General features: G+C 36.3%; 2 protein-coding genes across 3 annotated transcripts in view; both read right to left on the bottom strand.

The window, feature by feature from the left end:
- The window catches only part of LOC139970618 (uncharacterized), a 14812-nt gene extending 7356 nt beyond the window's left edge, over window positions 1-7456 (bottom strand). Inside the window, exons 1-9 of the mRNA XM_071976464.1 lie at window positions 7298-7456; window positions 6194-6289; window positions 4819-4980; window positions 3647-3845; window positions 2787-2991; window positions 2192-2314; window positions 1618-1805; window positions 734-872; window positions 94-151 (exon numbers count right to left, since the gene is read on the bottom strand). Coding sequence (XP_071832565.1) covers window positions 94-151; window positions 734-872; window positions 1618-1805; window positions 2192-2314; window positions 2787-2991; window positions 3647-3845; window positions 4819-4980; window positions 6194-6261 — 1142 coding nt within the window. The 5' untranslated portion in view covers window positions 6262-6289; window positions 7298-7456. The remainder of the gene's footprint in view (window positions 1-93; window positions 152-733; window positions 873-1617; window positions 1806-2191; window positions 2315-2786; window positions 2992-3646; window positions 3846-4818; window positions 4981-6193; window positions 6290-7297) is intronic.
- Window positions 7457-8636: 1180 nt separating this feature from the next.
- On the bottom strand, window positions 8637-20966 carry LOC139970377 (uncharacterized). 2 transcript variants are annotated; one of them, XM_071976012.1, is made up of 6 exons: window positions 20870-20966; window positions 17393-17924; window positions 16636-16719; window positions 15472-15582; window positions 14492-14669; window positions 8637-13467 (listed from the first exon to the last, which is right to left on the bottom strand). In XM_071976012.1, the coding sequence occupies exons 2-6, from the start codon at window positions 17783-17785 to the stop codon at window positions 13208-13210; spliced, it is 1026 nt and encodes a 341-aa protein (XP_071832113.1). In that variant the 5' UTR covers window positions 17786-17924; window positions 20870-20966; the 3' UTR covers window positions 8637-13207. The 2 variants fall into 2 exon arrangements, with proteins under 2 accessions (XP_071832113.1, XP_071832112.1); XM_071976011.1 differs by having other exon boundaries at window positions 20796-20918.
- Between the last annotated feature and the right edge of the window lie 3132 nt (window positions 20967-24098).

Below are 24098 nucleotides of genomic sequence, written 5' to 3' on the forward strand. Positions count from 1 at the left end.
GTTTGCTCAACGTCTCATTCTGTGGAAGCTGACAAGGTAAAATTGAGCTCGTATTCCTGTTTATTATAATTATCAATTTTTGTCAACACTTACCCTGATCTTGCCTTTGGTTTGGATCCAAATACTAGTGGTTCGTACCAGCTCTTATTTACTGAAATATGAACAGACGTAACACATTGCAGATTTGTGGTTGAATCTTTCAAAATGAAAATGTCCTATAATTATTCTAGATATAGTCTAGACAGACATCAAAGAATAATTATACCCGTCAAACCTTAAATCAGATAAGGTTGGATTCACTTCATATTTCATAAATAATAATGATAATAATCAGCAGTTATTTTTACGACGCTTAAGTGACCACAAATGTGGGAGAAACCCACAAGGGCTTATGGAATACAACTTACATGACGGGTGGCGGCCAATTCGACATTCTATCTCAAATTTGGAATTTTTTCAATTTAGAAAGTAATTTCAGCTGGGAAAACTGTAGATTGCTCTTGCATGAAAAACCCACCTTACTATGACCCGGCCCGGAACTGAACCCGGAACCTCCTGATTGCTAAGCCTCATATTTACTATATGCTTGAATAAAAGTAACATACACTTTACAAGTAAGAAATTACAATTTTGTTGTTGTTGCATTTTTAGCATTAAAAATCAAATTTTGAAGATGCTCACTTATAAATAGGTAAAGAAACATTGTATTTAAATCTTAGAACATTGTATTTACCTGAACTAAAGATGTAGAGGTCATTACTGCAACTGTCAGGCTCAAGGTTTGGGTTAGGGTAGATGCCTCCAAAGACGAACAGCTCCCCCCTATATAGAGTGCTGGTGTGGTAGGCTCTTGTTGGCGCCTTACCAGTTGTCTAGAAAGTAAAAAACAATCGAGGATGATATTAGCGGCCAGCTCAAACAAGCCTATAGTCCTCTCAGCTTATGTCATCACCATGGAAACAACATACACATAATAGAGACTCCACAGGCAATAAACCGTTCTGGTTTGCACTTGATAGAGAGAAGTTTACAGCATGAAAGACCACTGAATAATTGAATGTGACAGAGGAAATCATATACATATCCCAGACAATCCATTAAGTTACCTTTCCTTTCTGGAATTTTCTGGCAAAATATAGAAGTATCTCCAAATAAAGGATGGAAATACTGAGAATATTAGCAGAGCAAATCAAAATAGATCTGTCATCCAAGCAACTTTTATGGTCAGCAAGTGGATAATTTTTCCTAAGGGATATTTATGTGAATGCTCAAAATTAAAAAAGATCATCTCTTATTGTTTACAATTTCCATACATTCAATGAAAATCTAGACACAAGTCCACAAAGTAGTAAGATAGAGAAGCTACAACGCTTCTTGAGATTACCAATGATAAAGCAATTATGCCATTTATAATATATACTACTTAGAGAGCAGCACTTGGGAGATGCATAGCAATACAGAAAAATATTAAACATAAAAATGTTGACATTTAACAAATATTAATTTAATTATTTTTATTTTTAAATATTTTTATTTTTATTTATTTTTTATTTTAAATATTAAATTAGAGAGAACTACAAAAGAAACATTTGCATAATTTAATTATTTTTCTCACACCTCAATGAGAGACCACTTGTTCTTCGTTACGTCCAACACGAACAGATCGTTGTACCACCTGACATTCTTGGAGCCGCCAAAGACATAAACCAGCTTTAAGATTTCATCGTACGCTACGGTATGGCCTGTACGGAGATCAGGTCTGGATGGGATGTGTTCAACTTCAGGGACCTTCCAGGATAAATCAACTGTGTATTGAACAATCAGAGAGGTGGTTAAAATGGGAAAATGATGCAAGAAAGCAAATTTATGTTTATGCACTGTCAACAAAATTATTTCAAATTAGAGAGGGGTGGGTTGGGAAGCAGGCAAGAGTATTTTGAAAAGAGCTTTTCAGTTTTCTGTTATTCCTTTCCTTACTAATCATGAATAGTAAACAACAAAATAATTTGAAAATTAGAAAGAAAACATTGGAAAGGAATAGTTTCAAGCACAAACTTATCAAACAATTAACATAATACTTATCGTCCCTCCCTCACCTCGTCTGAGCCAAAAAAAACTGCTTTTAGCATTTTATACAATGTTTAATCAACATAAATTTTAACTGTTCATCTATTGAGATTGTGTCACTTACCAGAATTGAGTTCCCACAATGCATCTTTGGAGATGACCTGGTTTGCACCTTGTCCACCAACGAGGATGAGGGTATCAGGCCCCGTGGCACACATGGCGTGGCCCCAACGCTGTCCCGGCCAATCTGGGGCAAAAAATATAACAAGTTTGGTAACAGGAGTGAAATAATCTGACACAATATTAGTTTGATCATTTAAAATAATAAAAAAAACTTTAAAAAATCTTCATTTAAGGGACTAGTCCTTACTATCATCATCAACCAAAAAAAAAAAACCTATACATTCAGAATTTGAGGAGGGTGTCTGTCTAATAATAATGAGAATAATGTTATTTAGGTCTCATTTTGTAAAACTATTGCAAATAAGAGGGCTCTATTTAAAATTAGGAAGGCAAACAAGGGTCAAACCAACACTCAGTAGTGGCAAAATTGTTGCCTGAGGAGTGCAATTCCCATGTGATAATCATTGCTAATAAAATTTATTGTTGATCCACCCCTCCCGCCCCCCCCTTCACCCCTGAATCCTGTACTCAACAAACTGAGCTACCCAATCGTCATCACAAGCACTGGAAGTAAATGAAATGTTTGATCATTTTACCGTCACTTGTAACAACCACTGGAACTGACTTAGGAGGGGAAGATCTCTTTGTTCCGGGGGAAACATCCTGTTTTTTTAAGTTTTCTGAGAGGCGTAATCTCCTGCTGGTTGATGTCCCTCTGGAGGACAAATCTGTTTCGGGTGTGGCTGCATCATCATTGCTCTTCTTTCTCTTCTTCGAGGAAGACAATGAAAGTGATTTGTCCTAACCCCCAAAAGAAAGGGGAACAAAAGAAAAGACAAACAAACAAATAGGGTCACAAAGGATGAAGTCCAACAGAATAATCTATTGTGTTCTTCTAAACCATTGTTTTTTTCTTGCCTCTGAAGAGCTAATTGAATGAATGAACAAAGTACTTTAACTTGGTGGTAGCTAGTCCAGCAAATCAAGTCACTATTAATCATGTATCTCTAAGCAAATAAACCACAAAGTGTTGCACAAGCACAAAGGTATAGATTTTGGAAGCTTATTAAATTAATGCCAATAGATCATGGCTACAAATATATGCTTAATATTATTGTGTTTCACAATTGAAAGATTTGTTTCGAAATTTGGCCCAGTTGTGATTATTGCAACGTGACATTGTCATATATGGCTATAATTAGGATATAAATCAATTAAAAAAATTGTCCAATCAATTACTTACTTTTTGAAAACTCACAACTCAATCCTCTTAAATTTCTGGAAACTTTCAACAAAATGAGCAAAGTTAAGAGTTCATAAAAGGTAGATTGTCACCTTATTTTTACATTAAGGGAATATATAACAAGTCATTTTGCATATTATTAATGCAAAAATCTGATTAGCATAATAAAAAAAAAGAAAATCCATCTGCCAGTTAAGTAACGGTTATTAGTACCTTCTCAACTTTCCGGTGAGAACGGTTCGGTGATGCTGTTTCCGTTTCTTGCATTTTCCGTATCCTCTGGTTTGGTATCCCTCTAATGGCTGTTGTTTCTCTTAGGGTATCTTCAACTTTCCGAGAGGATGACTTTATCATCAATCTTATATCACCGTCACCTCCCAGACATGAGTCCTTCAAATCATAGTACAGAGCCCTAATATGATGACAGTGAAATATTATGAGAATTTAAATATGTAAAGATTTTTATCGTCAAAGCCAAAGGCATGCCCTTTACGTGACCTTCTTGTATAAACTGGTCAAAAATTTTGACCAAATATCGAGGTTAACAGGGAATAATTTATCCAATATCGCATCGCAAAATGCTATCCAAACTGGTCAAAATGCCATACAAAGTCCAAAGATGTATAGCAGCTTTTTTACAAAGGAACCATTGTACTTTATAAGGAACAAAATCTAGAGCCTTCAAATATGCTACACAAAATTTGAATGCTAAATTATTGAGGGGTTAATTCAAAATAAGATTGCACTAGATCAGATTAACAGATGACATCAATTTTCAGTAACTAGCAAATGCTAACAAAATTAAGTAAATAATTCCACTTGATTCTAAACAGTTTGTAATCCCTAGCCATTAATAATATATTAATAATTAATCAAACACAAGGAGCAAATCAAAATTCATGTTTTTCCTCAATATTTTAAACTGTTTTCTTCATATTTTGAATTGAAACTGAAATACCCAGGCACATAAACTACATTATTGTGCATTGCTGCCATGGCAGTTACTTATTGAATTACAAAATTGGCATTTGACCAAAATTCAAGGAACATGTGCACCTGTTTTAACAAATCTAGCAAGTAGTTTAAAAAATTGATTCCTGTTTGTAGTCACACTTATTCTGATGTTTCCTAAGAATGGCAGATCTATAATGAGATAAGCAGTCAGAGCAGCTTGCAATTGGGTTAAATGATAAGATGTATAATAAGTCTGTTGCAAACATATCTAGACCTGTTAATTCAGACTTAAATCTCAAGTTAATGATCAGTTCCCTTGACAACAATACTGTAGGTTCAACTCTTTTTTAACTGTGGTTCCTGATGATGTCATACTGAATAATTACTCTGATGTGAACATAACTGTGTACTTTCTATTAGTGGCAACACACCTTCTGGATGGATTCAGTTTTCCAAGCTCGCATTTTTCTTCTCCATTGCCATCAGCGACAACAGTGAAGTCATCTATCCCTTCAGGCCAAGTTCCATGGGCGAAGAGAACCAAGAAGGACCTCAAATCCTTTGTCAATGTTTTGTTGATGCTTGGTTGATCTCTGAAAAGATGATATATAGACTACAGCTCATATGTCTCAAAATGTTCTTTGCACATTGTTAAAAACAACTATAGAAGGTAGCAACCACAAAACAAGGTTTGTTGCAACTTAATCATTAATAGATGTAAATTGCCCATTCTAAACTAAAATATCAATGCTTTAAAGTTTTCAGAAAAATTAAGGCCAAAAGTTACACTTGGTTCATTCCCATACTGTCATATATGTACATTGTTTGTTGAGGCCGAGCGCCCTGTTTACTCAAATAAACCAGTTGTTAACGTAACTCCAAACAAGGCGTCCGCATAGTCTCTCGACAAAACATCACATTATAATTGCACTATAAGTGGCTTCCATACCATAGAAGAATACAGATAACTATGAATGATGACACGTACTGTTCACACTATGTTAGTAATGAAAGGCTGCCAAATTCCTAAATATAGGTAGGAATTTGGCAGCCTTTGATTACTAACATAATATCACCAAATTCCATTATCACAAGACTGACTCATTTATTAGAGATGAGATGCTCGGTAAATGATTCTGAAACCTAGTTTTATGATATGCAATTATGCAGCTTATGCTGGGTGCCTGGGTTCATCTCCTACCAAAGTGACATTGGGCTAGGATAAGTTTGCATATATAATTAACTTTTGCGGTTTTCAAATTTCAAGAGCTCTTGAGGTTTTAGTTATCTATTATGGCGTTTATGCAACATATATGTTTCATGTAATGCGTTTAATGCACAAGTGTTGGGGAAAGCTATATGTTGCAAACAATACCAGCTGAAATTAGGATTCGATCAGTGATTCTTTTAACGTTATCTTAAAGCTTTTAAAGGCCATCAGTACTAGCCCAAATTTCAGCAAGTTAAAATATTTCTTAAATAGTTTTGTACTTTGAAAATGTTTCAATTTCTTTCTCCAAAGTGCTTTTCTAGAGTCCTTAAATTATTCAGCAACTTTGGGGTGGGTTATATAAGTCACTAAATGTATCTGTGAGGGAAAGTGGTCTAAGGGTTGACAATAACATTTTTGTTAAAGATTGAGCATGAGTGACCATATGTGGATTATCTAGCACATATTTGGCCGTTGGGACTATAATTATGTTGCTTTAAAACATAATTAATTATGCTGATTAGCCTAAATTAGATAGTATTTATCTAAGTTTTTTTCTTCAGTTTGTAACATAGTCACAGCATTTGATACTTTACCTTTTCCATGTCAACTTGAGAGGCTTAACTTGGGGCTTGTGAAGAAGGTAAAATTCCAAATCTCCCATCTTTTAGTTTTAGATTCACCAAGGAAATCTGTTAAAGTATGAAATGGAAATTGAACATACATCCTGTTCATTGGTTTCATATTTAGTTGGTATACATATAAATTTCCTGCTGTATGGTATAGTTTCACAGAAGCACCTTGAAACTGTAAGTTGTCTGGGCTAGTAACTCTGTTTCAGTTTCATTTGATGCATCAGTGTTACTGTACGTCTTTGCCTGTGTGTTGTTTCTAAAATCCTGGAAGTAGCTTACTACTAATACTACTTTAGAACTAGGCTAACCTAATTAATAATGAAAGATGCAAAAAGGCTCATGCCTTAGACAATTGGTATGCAAATCAAAACCTTCTATTCTCATGGCCTTCCTAACACAGTGATTTTAGCCTAGGTAAATCTTTTACAGTTATGCTAGTAATAGTAGTAATTACTAGTAGTAGTATAGTACTATTGTTAGAAGGCAGGGCTAGTCTCTAGAGATACATCCTAAGGTAGGCCTAATGTTTTTTGCTTGTGTAATTTGACCGAATGTGACTGACCAGTGTAGGCCTGAACTATTTAGGGTACTAATTTAGAATCCGTACCATTTGACTACCCGACATGCTAAAAGAGGGCGGTCAGCCGGATTATACAGTTGTTATTCTGCCGAGCGAATCATTCACGCAACGCACCTATTCACTGACTGTTATACTATTGATTTGGGAGACAGAAACCAAGCCGATGCAAGCCGGATTATACAGTTGTTATTCTGCCGATTCGAAGTAAGCTTTCCCATTCATATGGTACGGATTCTAAAGTTAGGCCCTATTTAGTAAGCAGTTAGAACATGTACACAATGAGGCAAGCTATTAAGTAACAATTGGGTTACTAATGTTATGCAATAACAATACATAGCTTAGGCCTAGGCCTAGGCCCTATACTTAGTACTAGGCGTTTGCGTTAAAATTACTTAGGGCTAGGCCTAGGTCTCAACTTGGTTAGGCTAACTTCCAAAGTGTTTATCCTTGACCCACTAACGATCAAAAGTTTCACTTAAACATACCGTAAACATTCGATATTTTGCGATGTTACTGTTAGTCCAAGCCGATCCACTGACAACTAAGTAGACCGTTATACCTGTTGGAGTTACACTTACACTAAAGTTACACTTAGTTACAGTTACACTAGTACAGTGATGTTCGTATCGCTCAGATTGGCAGTACTGGCTTACATACGAGATATGAACAAATTTCCCGCCACTCGTATCTGTATTTCATTTGACCGGGTGCTCTTGTTTGATTGTTGTAAAATACAAACTGCATAGCAGTTTTGCAATGTGAAAATGCAATTTTGCAATTTGAAACTTTTGCAATGTTAAAGAGACACATATCATACATATTCACTACTCAGAAACTGAGGCTTTATTCAGTGGCGTAGGAAGGTACTTTTGAGAAGGGGGCTGAAGACTGATGGCTGGCCTGGGGGAGGGGTCTAAGGGGAGGGGGAATTTTTTGGCATTTCCAGGTGGCCTCAGATGCAATTTGGTGCAATGTAGCACACTTCAACACCCACTCCATTTTGTAAAAACTTTTGCATTTTCACCAGGCCTTAGATGCCATTTGGTGCTCCAATGAGATTTTTTTTCTCATTTGGAAATGAAAAAGGGGTTTTCTGACTTGCGAAGCAGGGGGGGGGGCGGAATGATACTTCCGCCCCTCCATATTTTTCACTGGGGGGGCTGGCGCCCCCCAGCCCCCCGGTTCCTACGCCCTTGGCTTTATTTATAGCATTATTATCAGTGTCAGACTTGACATTCATAATCAATAGTTCAGTGTATTATTTACTACTCTGTATGGAATTAGTTGTTATTCTGGAGGGTTGTCCAACCAATGAAATGATCTATATTGTCATCTAGTATAAGTATAATTGTTAAGTACATCCTTGTCATCGTGTGGTTTATAGCTGTTACATGTAGTAAGTACTAATCAGATATGCTTGTTCATCATTAATGTAAGGTGACCACCCCCACCCCCCCCAGGAAATTCTGGGACATGGGTGACCCCCCATGTTGAGAGCAATGTATTTTAAGTACGCTATGTATTTTAAGAGACGAGTGGGATTTTGAGATCTCATTTTTGGTGGTGCTGTTTCAAGAATGGTGGTCAATTGCTCACGCATCTGTACTACATTCTCTAGGAACACATTGTTTACAAATTTAGGTTATTCTGTGCCATTTTACCTATTAGGGAATCCCTGGGCACTTTTTAATCCAGGGACATCTGGCAACCTGAAAATCAGGGACATCTGGCAACCCTCACATTACAGTAATGTCATTATAGTTGTATCTGTCAAAACTGATATGTAACAGGTAGACAGAAAATAAAGAAGTTAAAACAAATATGTGACAGTAATATCAACTTGCATATGATTTTATTTTGAAATTTGCATAGATGCATGACATTTGCAATACAATAAGGCGTAACGCATGGATACAAACATTAATAAGAGTCAGAGAAAGAAACAAAGATGTATCCAACTTTCTAATGTATGTTTAAAAATAAGAAACTCCCTCCCTGTCCTGTATACAACACCAAACATTGACATGTCATAAATTAGATAAATAAGGAATTTGCTAGGTTCCTTACATTGTAATATATAGTTAAAAGGACAATATGTTAATAGAAAACTGCTTGAAATACTAAAATAGCCAACAGGAATTTAATAAAAGTGTACAGGGTAATTTCGAGTATTGCTTTCACAGTATATATAAAGACATGGTAGTCATAATTTTGGGGTAATCTTTGTAATCTCAAGTTTACATGGACTATGTAAGTAAATGAACAAAAGGAAAACTGACTGTTTTCCATTTGTTCATTTACTTACATCATTATCTACAATAAGTCAAATTTTCTTTGAAATCCCTACCCTGTCCCTTTCTGGGTTGTAATGAATGAAACTGGGCTCTGATCCCTGGTTACACGGTATGCAAGGTATTTTGTTGCTTCTGACTGGCACTCCCAACAAAGAAATGGCTATACATTGGGTTCAGCACCAACTAAGGGCAGCATAGCTAAGTTGGAAAAGCACAGGACTTGTTATTGAGAGGTCACTGGTTTGAATGTTGTAATAGCCGTGGATTTCTGAGTTCTTTTCCAACTCTACATGGTGTTATAAACCAAGAAAGGCAATTTTACTTAATTTAGGATACCAACAATCAAGAGTTCTTTCTGCTACACCATACAGTCCTTTTAAAAATTAATATGCAATAACACCAAATTAGAGAGTTCCAAAGATATATCATCCCAAACTTTCAAATATAATTTCCCTAAATTCCAAAGTGTTCAATATTCTTTTAAGGTTAGCTTACACAGTTTTCAGAGGTGCTCATGTAAAATTTTAAAATAAAATCGCTCCATGAAGAAAATTAAACAGGGATTTGGAATAAACAAGAGTTGGCTTTATGGTCCACTCTTACTCCCTAAAGAACATAAACAGGATGAATACTTTAAAATGCAAATGACCACACTGAATTAACTCACATATACAGCTTTAAATGGTTGCAAAACTCATTTTTTCCCCTTAATGTATATTACACAATGAAGGTCACTTTAATTTCAATGCAATACATATTAACATTTTAATATAAAATATTGCCTACAATTTCATCTCCATTTATCTATGATGAAAGATTAAAACAAATAATTTTTTAGGGGAAGCGCTAAAATGTTTCTTTCTTCAGAGTGCTTACAGTGTAGTCAGTATACATGTATCTTTATGAAAAACAAACCAATGTCCAAAGCTTGAGTTCTTAATACAAATAGTGGACTTGAAACTGGTACTGTTAAGTATATACACCACAACATAAAGCACCAAAATATTAATTAGAAAGCAAACAGTATAAAAATATATTTCAGTATGAAAAAACACTGTATAACGGATAGAGGAAATGTAAGTTTCATAACAAAAAAAAACAAACAAAATCTGAAGAGCAAATGCCAACCTTAATTAACCTGCCTCCAGTACATCTAACATACCTCATGGGATGAGGAGTGTAATCCTGGTTCAGTATACAATCATGAACAGCTTATGGTCATGGACAGGACTGTAAAGTTTACAACATAACTAATGTGAACGTTTCCAATGTAGACTAAGAGAGGTCCAGAGTTAAGTGAAAAGAGAATAAGTCTTACATGCAGTGGGTCACAAAAAGGAACTAGCGCCACCATAGGATTTGTGTATATGTATAAATCAACCTGTGCATTACAATTAAAATGGAGACTGGAAATTAAGAAGAAGTAAATATCATTTCCACTCCCCTCTTCACTTGATCCTCCTTCATTTCCCCCTTCCCACCCCATAACACATGTTTCCCTGCAAACTTCTCCCTGTGAGTAAAGAAGGACATACAATGCTTACATTAATAAGCTTCTATCTCTCAGGATAATACACGATGTATCATAAACATTTGAGGTACTCTGTCTTCTCTCACTATATTGCAGGGTGCATCATGAGACAAATAGGTATCATTAGATGTATTTGGCAAATGGTTAAAATACTCAGTAGATGATGAGTTATAAATTTTGAGGTAGCCCAACCATGCATCCCCTTTGGAAATATGTATTTCCTCCACATATTCTTAAATTAAATTAGAAAGGGTTAATTTATTTTTATTTTGACATGTACATCTTATATGGCTCAAAATAGAACATAGTACTGCCTGAAATAGCAAATATGAGTGAATCAAAATGATGACTTTTCAAAGAAAACTTGACACCGTCAGTTGGAAGTACTTGGAAGTAGAAAGTGCTATGGAAGCAAGTTGGCACCAGTGATATAGACAATTATCCTGAATAAGTTTCAATAATGTTACTATGTTAATTATAATCATTTCTCTATTTTCTTCCGTCCATTTTAAAGCCTTTAATATAAATTTGCATAGTAATAGGTTTGTAGAAGTAACAATTAAAGCTGTGTTGTGAAAGTTTACAGCTGAGTAGATCAGAGTATTGACAAAATATTCAATAAGAAAGTTTTCAGATAAATTGCTATAAAACAGTTAGCTCTGAGGTGAAAAGTACGGTTGCTTTTTTTCCCCCAAATACATAGATGTTTCGAGAAATTAGAACTCATATGTCACACTGGAACAGCAATCAAACAAAAAATGAAATGCAACAGGAATGGTGACCAAATTAACGTTATTTCTAATGTCTACTTAAAATTCTTGAGAGCTAACTCCGTGACCATCTTACAGTATTGTAGCAGTGGCTTGTGAAGTTAACACTGGCAGAGAATAACTTATCCAGTATCACATAACAAAATGCGGTACAACATGGTCAAAATTGCTACACGAGTGCAAGGATGTACAGTATAGCAGTTTTTACACAGGAATCTTAGCATTTTATAAATATAATTTAGAGAACCTTCAAAATTTGAACACTAAATTATTCCCTGCCTGATTCAATATATTTCCACTTTGTAACCTATATTGAGACTGTACATTGTCTTGACATATTCCAGTGGAATACTGTCAGCATTCCTTTATAACAAGGTTAACTCTTATCCCATGCTTTTCATTTATACTCAATTAAGCAACATTTGAACGATGGATTGACAATTTTCATGACAACAATGAATGTATACAAGTCTTCACCAGTGTCATCCCTCGGTGCAATTGCTACTGTGGTACTGCATTCCATACCTAGAGTATATATTGATCTAACAAACTGATCAAGGAACCATGACTGAAGTCAAAATGTGAAGGATTTATATTTACTGGTTATTAACTGATGTATATAATGGAGGCTTGAAGACTAAGCCAAATAAACTATGAACACTCTGCCAAAATGTTGTTCCAGAGGTGTGTGACCTATAGTACCATCTAAGCCAGGGTTGTCCAACCTACGGCCCGCGGGCCACAGTCCGGCCCGCCGCAGGGTTGCGTCCGGCCCGCCAGAGATGCTCTACGGTGCGAAATTTTAGTGAGCAGATTTATTGATAACAATTTGAAGCTATATAATCAATCATGCGAACCTTCTGGGTCCAAAAAACTGCATACAGGTCAGTTTGTGCCAGGTCAGTTTGTCTCAGCGGAGGGGGGGGGGCTGGACTTTATTCATCTGTTTTATCAGGAAGGAAAATAAATCAGTGCGCTCCGCGCGCAGTGCTCACATGTTGTTGCCTTGAGCTTCGGGCAAGAAATCGAAAATCGAGCGTAGGGTTTATGCGGCCCCCTCCTTCATCATAATCATTCCATGTGGCCCTCCTCTGCAAAAGGTTGGACAACCATGATCTAAGCAATGCAAGCAGTTTTAATGTGTGTATGAATACCAGAGACTTTTGTAAACCCAACACTTAATTTCGTAGGCCGATGAATTGCAGTGTCATATATGAGCCATCCACAGAGCACACCTACAAACACTGATCCAACTGACTGCAAGGGTTCAAGAACTCTACATTGAGACTAGATTTGGAATTCTCAAACACGGTGAGAAAATTCCTCATAACGGTGGAAATATATGTCTCATTCATTACAGGTCATATTCCTCATTATGGTGGAAATATATATCTGAATACAGGTCAAAGTTCCTCATAACGGTGGAAATATATGACTGAATACAGGTCAAAGTTCCTCATAACGATGGAAATATATGTCTAAATATAGGTCATAGTTCCTCATAACAGTGGAAATACATGTCTGAAAATAGGTCAAAGTTCCTCATAAGGGTGGAAATATATGTCTGAATACAGGTCAAAGTTCCTTATAACGGTGGGAATGTCTGAATAAAGGTCAAAGTTCCTCATAACGGTGGAAATCTATGTCTATAAACAGGTCAAAGTTCCTCATAACAGTGGAAATATATGACTGAATACATGTCAAAGTTCCTCATAGCGGTGGGAATGTCTGAATAAAGGTCATAGTTCCTCATAACCATGGAAATATGTCTGAATACAGTTCATCACAAACCTTTTTAAATCAATCAAAGAAATCATCAGTTTCATTGTTATTTTTGGAGACTTGTACAACATTGCGAGCACTAAATGCTTCTGTTTCTGATTCGTCACTGTCAAGGTCTTTCGAATACCCTAAGCGTTGATCCATGCCCCCGCCATACATTCTCTTAGCAGGACTGCTGCGACCATCATAGATTCTTTCTGACGCTGTGGTGGAGGCAGAGCCTTTGAACTGAGTAGTTGTATCCACATTATTCTCTCCATCTAGCCAAGAATCCTCGTCTGGAATAGCAAAAATGAAAAATTTGCAAGAATATTTCCTTGTAAAAGCAAAGTGGGAGGAAGCAGGGAAAAGGTATTCGCAGTGGTTATGTTGTAAAAGGCATTAAATTTGACATGCATTTCAATTTCATTGTGAATTAGCTCCGACTAGGGAAACAATATTGAAATCAAGCATGAAGAAGAAGACAATAGATCATTGCAATAGAATATAAACAAACATACAATGGTACAAAGGTTCCGGTGAAAATATTCTTTTATTTTATGCCACTTGTTAAATAGTTCCATTAGGAGTGTTTTGGGGCTTTATATAGTTCAGTGAATTTTTGGGGTAGGGTGAGCCACTATCTGACAGTTTGGTCTAAGAACCAAACTAAACTTCACTCCTTGGCTTATTAAAGAAATCAAGATTTTGTTTCTTTGGTCTACAAGGACTAAACCTTACAATTTAAACCTTGCATACTACAATAAAAAAAAAGCCTGATTCCGTTTGTATAAGTCACGCAAGATGAATGTTGTGAATTTTCTTATAAAATATCTTGGTAAGGGTTTTATATTTGTCAGAAAAGTTACAGTGTTTTCAATGCAACAATAACAGCAAAATTGTTCATATTCTTGGTAAGGCTAGCTATGTTTTGTTAGAAATTCTTCGCTCACGATGAAGCTTCCTAGCTACTTCCTTCCATGACTATACTATTTTATGTATTATTTTATATATACATATTATTCATATATCTCCTTCTGACACTTTCATATTCATAAAATAGAAAAAATAAGAGGCAGGCTTTCACTTAAAAGCTTCTTATAATCAAAAACTTTATTTTTTTTCACAAGGCCCCACAGAATTGTTCTTTGGTATCAATGTGTAGGTAAATGTCATGTTGTGTGGTCAATTGATATAGAAATTGATGATGAATTTTTTCAGACTATGGAGCCAATCTATGTATGTAATGTGTTGGTCAATTTTTTTAACAGTGATTTCTTTTTCCTTTTTACAGGTATTTCTTTTTACAAGGATTTAGCTTACCATCATCAACATTGTATGTTTCATCCTTCTCAACGTCGTACTCGTCTTCGTCCATCGATGCTCTCAGCCTTTTTTCTCTGGCTTGTTTGGCCTTTGATTCCCTTATTTTCTGTTTCATTACCATGTCCATTTGATGTTTGTCTCGACTCTTGTTTGCTGAGTCAATCTTTTCTTCGAGCTATCAAACAATCATTTAAAAAAAATTACTGTTAATATCTTTGCCCAGGTTCATTTTTTGTTTACTTACTTTAAAAATGAACCATTTGATATAACAAGAATTCAACAGATTTCTTATTGCAATGTTTAGTACCTACGAATGCTTACAAGTTTTCTACAAAAGAAAGCAGTAAAAAAAAAAAAAAAAAATTGATTAAAATATAACTTAGTGCACCAGATTTATCTTGATATGTGACAAACAATTACAATGTTAATGGCAGTGAAGACAATACATTAGTTCATCATACATATATAAGAACTTTAATAGGAGCAAAGAAACCATTTTTTTTTTCATGACAAAATCAACCATTAAGTATTGAAATTTCACATATGGCTATCATTGTCTGATCATTTTAATATATATCTCAGCGCTCTTGCACTTACACCTCGACAGGGAAAAAAGATAATCTGGGCTCCCGAGCAACAACTAACTAGCTGCATAGCCAGCGATAAAAAGTGTGGAGTGGTGGTTCCCAGACCCAGACTTAAGTGTTGATAGGTGTGTACGGTACATGCTCGACCATAAATGAAAGTTTATTTTAAATAATTAGATTTTATGCTTTTGCATGTTTGTAGAGATTGTGTTCTTTTCTACATGTTGCTCTCTTAAGATAAGAAGTCAGAATAGTTGGAACTAAACTTGTATGCAAGGGTACTAAAAATGATTGATTTCATTAGGAGGCTAGGCAATCTAGTGGGCCCTTCAGGTACTGCCCAATTGCTGTACTGACCAGTCCACCGACCAATGTTGCTGCTTTGCTTACCTTTCTTGCGGTCACTTGTTGCTGATGCTCCTGGCTGAATTTGACCGCTGCAATCAAGTCATTCCTCCTTCTTGATGAACGCTGAGAACTGGTTGCTTTCTTTTCAAGAGCCTACGAGAGAAAGAAATAAGTACACTTAATACTTTCCAAGAGCAAACCTAAAACTATTTCCCCTTGACTTTACAAACATCTTCCTTTGCTTGATTCTCACACCATACTATGTGTTAAGATATTAATATTTACAAGCATCGTTTTTGTGCTACATTCTGATAAAATATGATTTGCACTCTGCAAAATGCTTCTTTTAAATTCCCTTTTGGTAAAATGATCAATTCAGAATCCTTAGATCTTGAAATTATTTACAAATAGGGCTTTATTCCTAGCAAGAATCAGTTTGAGATGGGATTTCCTCACACAGTATTACCTGATTTCATCATTACAGCAGATAGCACCCACAATCACCAAATAATGAAAATAGTGACTGAAAAAGCCAAAACATATTCATTTCTATCTGTGCTTGATGTTCTGAGAGTCTATTATTCTTCATTCATTGAAACCTATCAATATGGGTTGCTCTTTGAAACTGTAAAACCTGCAGCATACCTGAATGAATTTCAAAAGTGACCTTGAGGAAATTTCTTCTTTAACTGTTGCAAATTATTTAATCTTGCAAATGAATCTTAAACCTGAAACATGGGCAAATAATTTGCTGCTTTCTTATTTTGTTTTGCAAAATTAGAACTTTCAGTTGACCTCAATAGGTTTCAAGAAATTTTATAGCTATCATGGAAAGAAATAATTTAGTGTTCACGCTTTCTTTTATAGCAGTTTAAATACATATTTTGATTATATATCATACAAATACTGAAATTCATGTGGCTCTGTGCACAAAGCAGTTACACATGCTTTCATTGTTTAGCAGATTACTCATTTGATGCAGCAAACTCTGGTATGTGCGATACTGGACGAAATACTCCCTGCATTTTTATTATTCCATAAATTCTTTGTGGAACAACTCTTGTGACTTATTAGTTTAGCTATTTTCCACTCTCAATGATTCATTTAAAATTTTATGCAATGGGCAACCATGGAATATTACTCCTTTAATAAACAACCTTATATCTAAAGAAACACATATTAAGCAGTAGCACAATCAACAGTCACCTTCTTTCTCCTCGCTTCTGATTTCTTCTGCCGTTTGTCCAGTTCTTCCAACGTCAAAATGGGTCGAGGGGAATTCTCAAGTTTCTTTAGAAAGAGAACGACTTATTATACGGTTAAACTTTACAATGGCACCACTCCATCTCTTGAGAACTTCATATTAAACTGTGGAGGTTGAGGTACAGAAATAACTCAATGGTTTTACCCATTTTAAAGAATAAGGGAAGCCTCAGAGCAGTGTTGCGGTTTTGTCAAAATGCTATCAATTTTCACAATGTTTTGCATGTAACACATTTCAAGAAGAGAAATGAAAAGTAAAAGATGCCAATCAATATGGTGAAAAAATTATCTGACCTACCATTTATAGACTGCAGAATGATTGTAGCAGTGAACAAAATTTTAGCTTATTGGAGGACTTGGTATATATTTGAAATACAACAAATATATATATTTTTAGTTCACTTTGCTGTAGAAAATTTGTTGGCAAACACTACTTACCAAAAATTTTGTTAAACTCTCTACTATTAGCTCTTTAATAATAAATATTTGACCACAGTGTAAAGCTATTATGCTCTTCTGAAAAAGAGGGGAGCCTTCTGTAATGAATAACCAATGTTACAAACTAAGAGGAGTTTGATGTAAGTGCATGGATCCTTCAGTACCAAAAAAAACAAAAATCCAAAAATTCTTTCTCTTCCAAACTTCTCCTCATATGTTCAAATTGAAAGAAATATTTTAAGATTGCTACTCAAAAACTAACCTGAAGTCTCCTAGGTGGGTGCACTCCTATGATACTTTCAACCTGTCCATCTCCCAGTGTCACATCAAATGCTACAGCTTTCTTTAAAACCTGGTTGTCTTTGTGGTTGTTTATTGCGTCTATTTTACTGTTCACGGTGTCTCCTGCCTCACTCTCTCTGCTACCTCCATCAGTTGTCTTGGCACTGTCAATACCGCTGTCTCTACTTTGGTCATCGACCTGTTTTTTTGCCAAAGTTGGAGTCCCTGTGTCAATAAATGCCTCAGGTGCAACACGGGCTTTATTTCTCAATGTTGGGGTCCTTGTACTGCTACTCGCCCGTGAGGAAACAGCTGTTCCCAAACTTGCCTTTGATTCAGATTTCACACTATCTGTCGATGACCCACAACCCATTATCTACACTACAACTAGCGTTAAGAAACTTAGTTATTTTGGTAGCATAGCATCGTTTTGCAAACCTTTTAACTGAACCATGAACCTACTTTTTAGGCTTCACATTGCCATAAGATGGACAGGTCCATTGCTATAAAACCTACAAACAAAAGGGAAAGAAAGAAAAGGAAACAATGGATACAAACAATGACATAAACTGAGTCTAAATATAACAAACATGTTGAACTACTGCAATAGAAACTCCACTTGCAGCAACTTCACAAAAATATGATGATGTTAAGAAACTGTAGATAAATTTTTATCAAGATGTACATGATTTAAACAACTGTTTGCATTTTATTATATCTACAGGTTTCAAGGATAAATCAACAAGAAGATTATAAAAGGAAAGTAAAACTTTTACAAAATATTTACTGTTATGCCACTCATCATAGACCACCTAGTGTGATCTACTCCAGGGAAAATGAAGGGTTTAGCCATGTTAAAATAGGGTTACTGTACATTTCAACAAGATGTTGAGATGGGGATTTCAATTAACATTTTTCTTTTCCATGTAAGTGCCACATTGTCTACCACTGGAATATACCTGTAGTGTAAGGATGACATGAAAGGTTAAATAGTGTCATAATTTTAGCCAATAAACTTATTGGGAAGGCAGTGGGGATTTCAAATGGTCTGTACGAATTAACTTAGTGCGACAACAAAATGAAACTTGTATGATGTTAAGAGCTGTTCTTTCAAAGATAAATAATTATGACAACTTTTCTATCTGATTTTGCTCTGTACTTTAGTTTTCAGCTGTGTGAGGTCATTGTTGGTTTGATCAGATTCCATCAGAATGAGATTCATACTTGTACAGGTCTTGAGTCAAGATGTAAATGAGCAAGAAGAAATGTCTGCACCATCAAATTGATGGTGCTGTAGACTACAAGATATTATGTTTTCACAGCTGATACTTACTTAGCTTTTGCACAGTTCATTGTAATCAGGGGCGTATCCAGGATTTTCCAATAGGGGGGGCGTCAGGCATGAATGATCGCCGTCCTGGGGGATGGGTCTAAGGGGAGGGGTGGACAATTTTTGCTTTCGAAGAAGGGCTGAAACGCAAACTGGTGCCATATGCATGGGCGGCAATCCGTACTTCCGAGTGGGGGGGGGGGATATGACCTTGTTGACTATCTAAGCGTAGCGCCACCATGAGTTGGCGCGAAGCGTACAAGAAAATTTTGGGATTAACAAACCCTCTAGATGGCCGGAAACGGCACTTCCCGAGGTTTCCAAGCGGCATATACCCAACTTTAAAATAGGGATGTCATGTCCGAAATATCTCATAATCAGGATCAAAATACCTTTTTTTTAATTTCGGGTGTTATTTTGGGAAAATTGCCCCTGTCAATCTTGTTTCAGGCGCAACGTTAGAATGTTCGAGAGCTCTTTTATATTATTCGATGAAGAAAATGGCCTCATGCAGGCTATTATAGGCCTATACACATGCAATACACAATTACACATAGTTACATTCCTATAGGTACCGATTGCTAGGGCATCCAGGTGAAACGTGTATTAAGCATTACCCTGGTAACATGAGATTCTCAGCTGTTCGAGGGTACATGTACGTGTGTAGGCCTACTATAGGGCCTATATGAATACTATGAGGGCCTATACTATATGAATACTATACTATACTATACTATATGAGGGCCTATACTAATATGAATACTATGAATACTATGAATACTATGAGGGCCTATATGAATACTATATGAATACTATGAATACTATATATATGTACTATATCAATACCGTGGGCGCAATAATACATTTTGTTGTTATAGGGCCAATGAAGCCTACAGTCAACTATTCTTGCTTTATAAAGACGCTTTATTTGAAAAGATCGCACTGCGTTTATGGTAGGCAAGAAATGAAGCTAAAAAAGAGCCGTACATTAACGATGATGCATAAATGTAGGCATGAAAATATTCTTATCCCTGGCATTTGGTGGGGGGGGGATATGGTGTATTACATCCCCTCCACCCATTTTCATGGGGGGATATATCCCCCCTTCCCCCCCCCCCCCCCCCATGCAGGATTGCGGCCCATGGCCATATGTGATCCATTTTTCGACCTTAATAATAAGCAACATTTCCAGTAAATATGGACACAAAATGTACAATTTAGTATGGCTGGCATGTCACTTAGTGTTTATAGTGATAATACAAACACAATTACCATCTATGTTTCTAAAACTATTATGCCGCCGAACTTCGCCAGAACCTTTTTTTGGCAAACAAAAAATAAAGCATACGGGAGGGGGGGTGGTGGAGCGATTACCGACATCTCACTTAAAGGTCGTCATCAATTTTTTTATTTTTTTTTTGCTAAACTTTTTTTTTTGGTGACGGCCAATAGGGGGGGCGCGTGCCTGTTGCGCCCCCCCCCCTGGATACGCCCCTGGAAATTCCAGTGACAATCATTATAGCTACTTAGGCATAACCTAGGCCATTGCGCTTTCAGGGGAAAGCTCTTTGTGATAGTACATATCCCTTCTTAACATAGGGATTAGTCTAGTCAACTAGCCCATGATTACTAATTAAGCAACTTACAGTACCTAATTCCTAGGCCTGTTACTGAGTTAGACTGGCCTACATGGTCAATCATGTTTGGCTAAAAATACATTTATAGTAGTCCATGTTAGAGATTGGACTGATTAGCCAAGGCTGGGTATATGAAGTTACTTCCAAGTCAAAATTTATAGCGTCACCTAAGTCCAGTGGCAGTAGGCCTACGTTGGACAACTTCTCATTTAGGCCTGAGTAACAATAATAGTGTTACGGCTACAGTAGCCTACCTTTTCTTCGCAGTACAAAGTTTGATGTACACCGGTTAGCCTACTAAATACTATTACTCATACTAACTTTAAAAGTAGTCTATCCTAGTGACTAAATTTAACAGCAATAACTGGTGTTTGTATGTAGACATGGCCTAAAACCATCCAAATGATCTCTGATACCTTTTTTTTTTAAAAGAAAAGTCAACCAAGATATTGTCTAGACACGAAACCGATCGTCGACAGCCTATACGAACTTGCTTGACTAACTGAAGAATTCATGTTCATGTGTTGCTTTGGTAGACTTCCACATAGTTTCTTCCTTTGGACACGGTTATTTTAGTATGTACTATTTCTTTTCATCAATACACCCTTCCTTTATATTTCTTCTTTATTAAAATCTTTCATGACATTTGAACAAATCAGTAGTCTTCTTTTAATGTTTGAAAGAGATTAATGCAACTATATGGTTAAATATGGAAGATATTTAAAGTACATCCCTACAAATAATAAATATATTCCCCACTAAATAGTAGTCAAGCCCTAAATTATTTTAAAAGCGTTCGTTGCTAGGCAATAAACACAGGTGCCGTGGTACGTTCGTTGTCGAAGAAACTTCAGCAGCTTATAAAATGACTTTTTGCTGATAACTGTTCAGTGCGTGAAAGAATGCTATCTGGAAGTTTGTGATTCTCGCTTTGATAAGGACAAAAACTGATGAAAAAAGGTTTAACTTTTTGATTTTTTTCTGTTATACAGTGGTTGATTAATCTTTAAAGGTTGGTTCCGTACAGGCCCAGAGCCGTATATGGCGGGTTGCGCCCTCACATCTGTTTCAGGGACTGAGCTATTTGGACAGCTAGAGGGTGCCTCTGAAAAAGTTACATTGTGATCGTTGTGATGCGTATGTAGACTACATGAAACTATAATTTCTTATAAAGGAATTCTTCTTCCTTCTTAATATATTACATAGCCATATACATAAAATTCCAATGTTTACTAATTAAGGTTGTGTTTATCCAGGCGCATAGCCAGGAATTTGCCAAGGGAGGGGCGAAACTGTAGATTCTGCATTGCAAACTATCTAAGCGTAGCGCCACCATGGTTGGCGCGAAGCGTACAAGAAAATTTTGGCTGTAAATGCCTCCCAGATCGCCGGAAATGGCACTTCCCATGCCTTCTTAGTTGCATCTTAGCATTTTCTCTTTTGAAAATACTAGCGATATCATAAAAACCTTAAAAAAAATTGTAAAAAATATGCTCAAGGGGGGGGGGGGGGCGGCTGCCCCCTTCGCCCCCCCCCCCTTGGCTACGCGCCTGTGTTTATCATGTAGCTTTATTACTGCCAGTACAAATGATTCCAGATGTAGAATCGTTGTTATAACGGTTCATATAGAATGTTTTATCGATCACTTAATGCTCCTGAATTGCAAAGCATCGTGGAAATGCATGTTAAGTTGTCAAATCAGGATGTTCATTGCAAAAAAAAATATGCTTGAAGTTAACGTTTGTACGAAGCTCAAAAGAGGACAAGGAAACAAATTAATTTATTACGTACGTACTTAATAATACGTACGTACGTTCACTACCTAAGAAGTAGCAGTACGTACATGCTGTAACATACTGGCCTACATGCAAGATACGTGCCTATCTGTACGGTTTTATTATATTATAATATAAAAGTACTTCTGGTTCACTGTATCTCGTATGTGTCAATCATCCAACCACAGACGTCAAGCTAAGTTAAACGATTGAGCCGCGGAATAAAAAATGCCGGACAAGTTCATCCCTCTCCATCTTTGAAATGAAATGTATCCCACAGTATATATCGTTAGACAACGTTACGTCAGACAAGTGTTAACATAGGAGGCTATATCACGTAATAAAAACACGTACGTACGTAGCTCTACATTCCTTATAATTATTACGTACTTAGTGGTGTTTTTAACGTACGTACGTAGTAATTATTACGTACGTAATAATAATCAAATAAATACGTACTTAATAATACTTCATACGTACGTGATAATTATTACGTACTTACGTAGTAAATATCACGCACGTACGTAATACATATGTGGTACGTTCGTAATACCTATCACGTACGTACCTGATATCATTACGTAGGTACGTACGTACGTACTATTATTACGTACGTACGTGGCAACTATTTCGTACGTACGTAGTGTTATCACGTACGTTACGTAATACTTTTTTACCATGTCCTCTGTAGAGCCTTGTACGTTTGACACAGTCAACGTATGCCTCCAGAAAAACTTAAACCACGCCCCTATTTTGAAAGATCACCAATATAACATGTTACGTGCTAAAAATCAAAAGATTGAAACTCGACATGATCAACTTATTTTAACGAGCACTTTACAGCCACTCACATGGTATATTCCCTGAAAAATATCATCTCGATGTATTGAGAATAAGTTTGAAGTTGAAAAGAGCAACAAAGTTTTTTTTAATTTTTTTCTATAACCCAGATTTTTTTATTGTAAATTGAGTAATGGGAGTTAGATGCAAAATGGTGCTATGATTTCCAGCAGCATTTTGATACATTAATGTAGTACAAATGTCCTGATTTTTAGCGTGTGTTATTAGCCTAAGTGTCTGCCATTTGCAGAAAATCTGATTGTTTTGGAGGGGAGGGGGAGGGGTAGGGGAGGGGGGACGGTGGGGGTTTGCCATGCCTTCATTGTGGCTACGGCCTGATCTGTGCCCCAGCGCATTTCTTCAAAATAAAGTATTAGGCCCAACAGCCTGCTCCCTAACTTTCGTAGCAGGTGGAATTTCGGATGCAGCTAATCGGTGCAGGAGTAATACACGACCGCTGTACGAAACCTGTTCCCCAGTCTTATATATAGCGGTTCACCTTTCTCTATAAAGGATTCCTCAAGTCACAGGACATTACTAATCCACAACTGTGTAGAAAATCTGACAGTGTTGTGCAAAGAAATACAAGAACAAGGGCAGGTTTATTGTCACGACGGCATTTGTGAAAGCACTTTTTATGCATTTTACAATCCAATACGATCTTATAAGATTATAAAAAAGAAAAATAATTACGGCTCTGACTTACAAATTATTTGTCTGATTTTAAGTAGAAATTGTTACATCAGCTTCTTCCAGTCATACAGCTGGGTCCGACATGTATACCCAATGCGTTGTTAACTATACTATAATTAATTCACATGGCAATGATTGACTGCAAATTGTTTTGTTAAATATAGAGTCTTTCTCATTTTAACCTCCAGAAGCGACCAATAAAATTGCTCAAATTATGGTATAACCATTTCATTTGTTGGTGGGATCTTTTCCCCGTTTATCTTGCTTTAATACTTCGTCAGGAATCAAATTTCAGACAACATATGTCTGCGCAAATATATGCCAAAAAGGTTAACTCGGTCACGGTTGGATTGTTTTCAGACTGTTTTTTCCCCCCTGAAAGTACATTTCCAAGTTCTACTTAAAGAGCCC

Source organism: Apostichopus japonicus, chromosome 8 (assembly GCF_037975245.1).
Source record: "Apostichopus japonicus isolate 1M-3 chromosome 8, ASM3797524v1, whole genome shotgun sequence".
Taxonomy (NCBI): Eukaryota; Metazoa; Echinodermata; class Holothuroidea; order Aspidochirotida; family Stichopodidae; genus Apostichopus; species Apostichopus japonicus.

What these genes read in the sequence shown, in the direction of transcription:
- LOC139970377 (XM_071976012.1), bottom strand. Translation starts at nt 17,785, where the DNA reads ATGGGTTGTGGGTCATCGACAGATAGTGTGAAATCTGAATCAAAGGCA. An exon ending in ACCCACCTAGGAGACTTCAG is followed by an intron (nt 16,720 to 17,392) that starts GTTAGTTTTTGA and finishes CTCTTTCTAAAG; the next exon opens with AAACTTGAGAATTCCCCTCG. An exon ending in AACATACAATGTTGATGATG is followed by an intron (nt 13,468 to 14,491) that starts GTAAGCTAAATC and finishes TTGCTATTCCAG; the next exon opens with ACGAGGATTCTTGGCTAGAT.